Source organism: Trachurus trachurus (assembly GCF_905171665.1).
Source record: "Trachurus trachurus genome assembly, chromosome: 10".
NCBI classification, from domain to species: Eukaryota; Metazoa; Chordata; class Actinopteri; order Carangiformes; family Carangidae; genus Trachurus; species Trachurus trachurus.
The window spans coordinates 12,081,991-12,090,660 of record NC_139894.1 but is presented as its reverse complement, the minus strand read 5'-3'; the positions used below and the strand labels follow the sequence as shown (position 1 = coordinate 12,090,660).

The following is an 8,670-nucleotide window of genomic DNA, read 5'->3' as shown; positions in this document are numbered from 1 at the left end:
AGCCTGGTTGGTTATCCAGCTATGGCTTATGGTCCTATCCAAACAAAATCCTGAGCCCGGCATCTTCATATGTAATGGAGTATTTTTATAATGTGGTGTTACTACATTGGTCAGAGTACCGCTTCTACAAATGTCCTGTTTAAAATTTAAAGGAACATTATTTGAGCTATTAAACTATCATCCTTCTCTCTGTCTGTTTTTCCTCTCGCTCTCTCTGTCTCCCATCCACACACAGACACACACTTGCACAGAACATCTTTTCATTTTAACCTAAATATAGGCTACATATAGGCTATGTGTGTGCATGTGCACTGTCTGCCCATTGCAAGGAATCCTCTTCGAGTTGCCATGAAGAGACTAATATAACTAAGTATACATATTTAATATTAGTAGCCTATGTGTGTGTTAATTTTGTATTAATATTGATTATTCTTATTTTTAGGAAACTCATTTTGACAATTATCATATCAATGATAGAAATAATGTTGTAATGTTGCCCTTTCAATCCACACACATGCACATGTAGGCTACACATAACTGAAAAGGTTATTCTTTGACAATGATGACTATATGACTTTGCTTCACCTAAATGAAACACAAATCTCAGCATGAAGCATCAAGCATGAATAGACACTGCTAAAAAATGTTGTGCATTAATGACTGTAAACCATCAGATGTAGAGAATTATTCAAATGCTAGCGTTATTCCAGAGGCTTCCTGTTCAAAGACTTATTTCTTTCTCTTTTTTTCCACCACTTTGTTCACAGCTGAACAGTCTCTCAGTCCACCACAGTTTAGAGAAATACCTTTCCAGCTGTGTAATGTGATTGCTCTGGATGACACACTGATGTATTTACCAAATGAAGTATGACTATTATTGGCTAATTTAACACCAGACTTGGATAAAGTGACAAAATAGAACATTTTAATACAATTATTTTGTGACATTTGTCCAGTATATTTGTAAATTACCACCAAATTGGTTGACATCAGCAAAATGTATTTTAGTCTTAACTTTTTAAATGATTGAGCATGTGTTCATGAGGCTAAATGTAAATTGCACCAGAAATAAAAATGTAAATAAAATGATTAACAAGAAAGCTAACCCTGTGTCAGTAAGTTATAGTCTAATTAAACGTGTATTTGGTCAAAATGGACACAGGATTTTAAATATTTAATTTACCATTAAAAAGCTGCAACCATGTGGATCTGGAAAGATATTTCCAAGGAGAGTATTCTCAGCTTTGTGGTGTATAACTTCAGTGTCATGTTATTGGCAGCTTATGAACACAGTATGATATGTTGTCCACTCACATGCTGTGTGCAGACAAAAAAAATAAAAAAATATATATATAAATATATATTTCAAGTCCATTGATGCCCATGCAGATAAAGTTTGGTTTCAGACCTTTGGCACTAATTTAAGTCTTCATTTTCTATTTGTTGTCATATTTCCACAGAAAATGACCTGTGGTGTTTTATAAACCAGAGGCTGAATCACGCTGCTCGTCTTTCACACTTGCTTTTCACTGCGGGGGAACGATGGCGCACTAACATGGGGGACGAAGAGGAATTTGCACCTGGGCCACTTTGAAGCAGGTGGCAGCGACTGTCAGGTCGTTGTATAGCGACTGCAAAAAAAAAAAAAATTGCTTATGAGGGTGTGATTGACAGCTTCCCAACCGGAAGCCTAATTGTTTAAAAAAAAATGTTGTTATGAAGACAGGTGGGTTAGGGTTTGGGAGAGGGGAGAAGACCTTTGCACAGGTAGCCTGAAAGAAATTTGTGGAGTTTAATTAATTTTTGAGCTGTGATCAGTGAAGCCAGTGATCAATTTATCCTGGAGCCTTGTCGCCTGAATGCGTGAGTGTGGAGTGTGTTTGAGCTATATCAGCAACGAGTCTGTAACATACAAGGCCAAATGGATAAAATACAAATGAATGAACTCACAAGCACAGAGAGAAGGACGTGTCGGTCAATTAGGTTATACCCTGTGATAAATACATGCGTTCCGCTACATTTGCTTCACGGACATGCACCGAGAGGGAGAAAATTAGGCGAAAAATCCAAGTGTGATTTATAATGTCCGTGATTGCTTTAATCTAGAGACAATAAAGTCATCAACCGAGACCCAGTGGTTTTTCAGTTTGAAGAGCGACGTAGGCTACTTGAAGAGTTAACACTCATGCGCATAAAAACAGAACATGTAAATACGTAATGACAGTTATGCAAAATAGATAAGACACAAGTCAGATAGATATAACTTGGAGATATAACTTAAAACGTATGTATTATTATTATAACATACAACCAAGTGGATAAAACGTCACGTGACTGGACCTTAAATATTCTCAGGCCACTACTTCCATATACAATTATTTTTAACTTAATGGTCCTGTTAGTTGTTTCCTGATTGTTTGATTATGGACATTGTTGGAGGCTCACTAACAAAAAGCCTCTGTGGAGCCTGTTGTGTCACCTGTTTACAGTTTGACTTGTTTAACAAAGTGCAGCTTCATCCACAAGTTGATTCGCAGCTTGTTAAAAACAGACTGTTTCCTAGAGGGGAAGAGATTTAAGACTTGTGTTAAGTGGATATTTATTCGCATGTAATTTGGTGGTAAACCGTCAACTCCCTCTCTATTGTGGCATTTAAAGGAAACATCAGGGCATTTTATAACTCCATTCACTCTCTCGCAGTTGTGTCTTTTTTGTGGTTTCTTTGCCACAAAAAAGACTAAAATCCGACCTATTATGTGATAAAAGAGGAGCTGGGCAGGGAGCAGTGCTGCCTCACATCCAGACCTTTAATCCTAAATAGTCCTCAGTTCATTTCAGTCGAGCCAAATGAAGCGCAACGTGTGCAACGTGTCAAATAATGCCTATTAAAATGTATTAGAATCAATTTTCTATCACCAGTAGCTGTTGTAACTCGATATAAAGCAGCAGCTGCAGAGTCTCTGCAAAAGAAAAGAAAAGTAGACCTCGGTCCAAAAGTCAAGAGCGCGCGGCTCATCTGTCCCTGACCGGCGACGTGTCGAAGCTCAGTTTAGACCACACCTCGTTTACACAGCAAAATAAATTTATAAATATTTACAAGAAAAAAAAAGCAAATGACATAATTCTAAAATGGCAAAATGGCTTTTTTGGATTTTTGTCCAGTTAGGTCAAAGTCCAGATTTTAGCTATTGAAATTCCAGATTTTCCTTTTTCCAGAACCGATTTTTTAAAGTCCAAAATTGCATCTTTTCATCCTCACACTGAAAAATTAATTTAAGTTTTAGTTATTAAGCCAGTAGAAATAAAACAGGCAACATACTGGTGATACTGGTCCCCATTAATTTTTCCAGTGAACAGAGCCTTTATAAAATCCCAATTAAGAAACACATGTTGCCTATACGTTTCCCACGCAATACACGTAAACTATGAGGAAATAACGGGGAGACACTGGGGGGGGGGGGGGGGGGGGTTAATGTACACCGATGGGGGTGTTTGCATTTCAACGATCGCAGGTTGAAAGGAAGAACAGCCGCGATATGTCCCTCTATATCAGATATCTTCACATGCAGGTATGAAAGGAAGCCATGTGGGACGGTCCACTCCTCAGTATCCCTCTCTGTCCTTTAAGCTCCGGAGCAGCCAATGAGGAGCATCATTGCCGCTGGAGATGAGATGGCCTCGGGTGGCGAATGTACCTGCATCAAGGAGATCAGATTTTAGGACATACAGGCGCCGTGACTGTTTTTTTTCTCTTCTTCTTCTTTTCTTGATTTTTTTTTTTTTTTTTTTACCATATAGGGTTAAAGACGATGAGGCACTGATCAACCAAAACCGTGCGTTTACCCCGGTGTTGGTACGTGCGTAAAACTGTCCGTGCGTAAAAAGCACAGAGGGGTTACGCATTGCTGTCAGCTTTGAGACAGAGAGATTTTCCTGTTCGTGTCCCAATAAGTGACACTTGTGTGACTCATGGTCTTGTGTCATCTTATTGAAGTGTCACATAAATCACTTAATAATCCGTGGGTGTGTTCAAGAAATCAGGAAATCTAGATTTGTTTGGCCTGACCATCAGTTAGAGAATAAACCCACACAGCTTTTTGTCCATGTTGCACAGTATCATCTCTCTCACACACACACACACACATCATCTCTCTCTTACACACACACATTATGTAAGTGTGTGTGAGGGATGTAGGTGTTTTATCCTTTAAGGCCAGATGGATGGCTGATGTGCGGCAGCTCCCTACTGACCCCGACTTAACACCCAGGCTGCTACTGGAGACAAGAACTTAAACCTCCTCCCGTATCATACCTCATCTCCATCTCCAGATCTCCAGTGTGAGGCCGGAAATCATAAAGACAGGGTTTAAATATTTTTCACGTTTGAATAAAGATCCCTGCTCTCTGCAAACAACCTAAAATGAACCTCCACTTTTTTTTCTCTCTCTCTCTCTCTCTCTCCTCCTTCTTTGACTTAAATTTAGACGCAGTGACACGGGCCTTCTTAACCCCGAAATACTCCTCTCCATGTGTTGACATGCAGCCCTAAAGGTAGCTGTCAGTTCGCCCTGTCCGGGAATCACAGAGCTATTCATCATTGTTTGGCAGGTGTGTTTGGGAAGAAAGTCATGGTGGCCCACATTGACATCTATAGGTTCAAGGTCCCATGGTGAAGAAGATTGGAAGAGTAAAATTAAACACAGTCTTTCAGCCAAAATGAGACGTTTACACCGCGCAGGAAAAGATTAAAATGTAGAATAATTCAGTGGATAAACCAGTTTCCTGTTTATTGCTTGAGAGCCAATAAAGCGGTAATAGTCTGTTATTCCTGTTTAAAAAGGTGCGCGTGTGCTTTCAAAAATAATGGAAACTGTCCTGATGACGATAAAACGACACTTCAGTTTGAATATATTTTAAAATAAGAAGATTTTTAATCTGAGAAATTACGCAATATACAGGATTTATTATCAATTTCAGCCTGTAACCATCCGGGCTATAGGCTGTAATGTCGAGAATAAGTTAGTATTATTGGTAACTGCCTGGTGTGTGTATTTGTGGACATTAAGTAGTCAAATAAAAGTTAATTTATAAACCAGCGCTGCCTGAGAAAATATCTGCGTTAAATTTGTTATAATCATCGATCAATTCTGAGTGTTTTATTCTGATTATTAAAAATATTCCTCTCTGTCCCAAATTAATACTACACTTCCTAAAAAAAACTTAAAATAAAATTGCATCCAAAGTGAAAGTAATGCCTGATATGTTTTAATGTTTTTTTTTTTCGATCTAAACAGTCATTTAACACAAATAACACATGTACATTTCATTTGGAAGTCGGTGTGTTTTAGCCCTGCATGCTTCCTGCCACACCATCACTCTCAGGCCATGGGGACACAACAAACCGCCTCCTTTTTCTGTACATGTCCACACTATAATGCATCCTTTTTTTTTTTCTTACATTGAAATAATGTAACGTATATGCTCAAAAGTGCTGAAATATCTTACCTTTACAAACACAGCAAGAGAAAAAAAAACAAAAACAAAAAAACAACCTGTAACAGAGACAGTTATTTGAAAAGTCTATGGAATATGCCTATTTTTCCAATCACTGCAGAGGTAGGAAGGCGCATGTAAAATAGAAAACCAACATAAGGTGACATGTTCAGTCTGTTCAGGCCTCCGGGTCCCAAACTGGGGTGGGGGGGGGGGGGGGGGGGGGGCTTCAGAGGTCCTTGAGGGGCTCCCGAGCGAAGAGAGGAATACTTTAATGTCATTACAGTCAGTCCTCAGAGGTTAATATAGTGACATTTTATGAGGAGGTCCAGTCTCCCCGCTCTCCCCCCACACACACTTCAGACACTTCTGGTTTTACCCTAAATCATTGGAAATGTCTTCGTTCCTCGGGACATAATCTTACAAATAAGATGGAGTCGTTTTAAAGTTTTTTTTGAGGAAGTGGCGGGGGGAAAGGACGTGGACAAAGGTCTGGGAACCCCCCTGGTGAGGCGATGAGGCAGTTCGGTCAGAGACGCTGAGCTGACTCCCCCTCAGCTCTCCTCCTCTTGTCAGGAAAAATTAAAAAAAAAAGTTTAGATAGTTTGATTTCCTGGGAGCAAAAATAACAAAAACAAAAAAAAGGAATAAATACAGTCACTGAGCTCTCACTGGTTCCCCGCACACGCAGAGAGTGTCCAGGCGGGGAGGCAGTAGGCGTAGGGGTAGTAGTAGGACGGCTGCAGCGAGAGCAGCGGCGGCCGCAGGATCTCCCCCGGGCTGTACTGTCTCTGGTCGTCCCGCACCAAAACCTTCACCGCCACCTTCTTGGCCGCCGGGGTCGACGCCATCAGGTCGGCGGCCATCTGGCGGCGTTTCGTCTTGTAGCGGCGGTTCTGAAACCAGATCTTGACCTGAGTCTCTGTGAGCTTCAGGGAGGCCGCCAGGTCCGCGCGCTCCGGCCCGGACAGGTACCGCTGGTGGTTGAAGCGCCGCTCCAGCTCGAAGACCTGCGCGTGGGAAAAGGCGGCCCTGGAGCGCTTCTTCCTCTGCTTGGGCTGGTCCAAACTCTTCTCGTCCAGGGTGCTGGAGTCTGGGAGAAGGAGAAGGAGGAGGAGGGGGGGACCTGTCTGTTATTGTGATAGCTACAACTGATTGAACGCATCTGGTGATTAGATGGTGAGAAGAAGCTTTGGGTTGTGACTCGTTTATTACGCAGAAAAGCTAAATTGAAACGAGTGTGCACACATGCAGGAGGGGGATTTAAAATTTCACTTTACTTCCGTTGTCACAAATAAACTGTGTTTAATTTTTCCCAGGTCGCAGGATGCTGTTTTCAGATGTAAACAATGTCTGATCTGCTGTTGGCTCAGGCCCGAGTATGATAACGTTTTTAACAAAGTTTACTCTGTGAAACCTTCCAGTGTTTATGATATTTTGCACATATGTGCACAGTTAAATTGTGCCAAAATAGCACGGATTAACAATGGCTATAGTAAAGGCCCAGAAACACTGATGATATAGTGACAAAACGTGAAGATGGGCCACAGTGTCCACTTATAATTGTGCGTAAAAGTTGGACAGTTTGTGCGTAAAAGTTGTGAGGATGAGGAGACGTTTTGCAAACAGGCCTGATATCCTACAATAACACAATCACAGCGCTCGTTGTGAGTCCACACAAGTGTAACACCCGTACAAACATCGCTATTAAAGAATAAGAGGCTCTTTATAAATAATCTTTGACTGGTTTTGGTCCGTCAGAGGTAAACACTTCATTTTTGTTCTGTGCACAGTTGTTTATACAGTTATATTTTGCTCTTTGTGTCCTTACTCACCCGTGGCGTTATTGGGCTCGCTGTCACTCTTTGCGTTTTCCGCAGCTGCAGACTCGTGGTCCGTCTCCTCCTGCAGGCTTTCCTCCGGCACATCCGACGCGGGGTCTACGTCCTTCTCCGACTTGCACACGGCCGGAGTTTTGCTGTCGTTGTCGTCGCTCAGTCCCGAGTCCGAGTCGTAGCCTTTCTGGTCCGTCGGCTCACAAGTCTCCCCATCCTCATCTCTCCTCGAGCCGCCGTTCATCTCCCCAAATATTTTCCAGCACGCCGTCTTGGAGAAGCACATGTCTAAATCTGGCAAGTGTCGACTGTCGTCCTTTTTGTTCAGGATGGCTTGGATTGAGAAAGGCATCAGTGAGTTGCCTCGAACGGCCATTTTCACAAAAGCACACCAAAAAAAAAAGAAAAGAAAAAGTTTGCTCGGTCTTCAAGTTGGATAATTAACCGGACCGGAAAGTGTCGTAAATATCAGTTCATCCACATTTTAGGCTGCTTCCTCCGCGGAGCTGTGCTGTCGCTGAACGGTTTTCCCTCCGGTGTTGGTTCCTGGTCGCATCCCCGCGGGAGAAGCCGTGGAAACGTTTCTGCTACATCCGCAGGCACGATGCTGCTCCTCCGTATAGCTCTGCCATCAGCCCGGGCTGCCTCCAGTCTCTGGCTCTTTTCACCCAACTTTTTTACCATCCACCCTCACCTGTGACTGACAGGCACTCCTCGTCGCCTCCCATTGGTCCGGAGAGCAGGAAAGCTGCTCCACGATTGGCCACTGTAAACGACGTCATGCTGCTTTCAACCGGGGTGGGAAAAAAAGTTGCAGACAGTTTGGTCGACGCTTTTGCACAGGAGCTAAAATTTGACATGAATGTTTAAGAAACACTCTTGTTTCACCTGAAACTTCACCCAAAACACGAGAGAAAACTTTATTGATGCGTGGATTGTGGGGGGTAAAAATGTTTGTTAATTTTGTTTAATTAACCTTGAAGGATTCCGGGACTAATTTCGATGAAGTGCAGATTTGTCTCTGGTTGTAAAGTTGGAAACTCCAGCAGCCAGAAAAAGCAACGTCCTGTGCGTAAAAGTCAGAGATCACAGTGAAGCAGCAAATCACATCCGTTGAAAACAAAACAGAGAAAAGCCGATTCTCCCATTTCCTCTGCATCACCCAAATGCAGCATCAGGACAATAAATTTGCAGGATAAGTGTGTCAACCTTTCTTTCTTTTTTTTTTTTCAAACTTAACCCTTAATCATCCAAACATGTCTGTTGGAGTCCGGCGCTAGACGCGTAACGTGAGTGTGTTGTTGTTTGTTTTTCTTCTGTAACTTTTGCACTCTTGATCAGC

At 42.1% G+C, this 8,670-nt stretch overlaps 1 protein-coding gene across 1 annotated transcript; it reads right to left on the bottom strand.

Annotated features, from left to right (window-relative positions):
* Positions 1-6,161: 6,161 nt before the first annotated feature.
* nkx3-2 (NK3 homeobox 2) lies at positions 6,162-7,704 on the bottom strand (the record flags this gene model as incomplete). Its single annotated transcript, XM_083980392.1, has 2 exons — positions 6,162-6,586; positions 7,329-7,704. 2 exons carry the CDS (start codon positions 7,702-7,704, stop codon positions 6,162-6,164), a joined length of 801 nt encoding a protein of 266 aa, XP_083836518.1.
* Between the last annotated feature and the right edge of the window lie 966 nt (positions 7,705-8,670).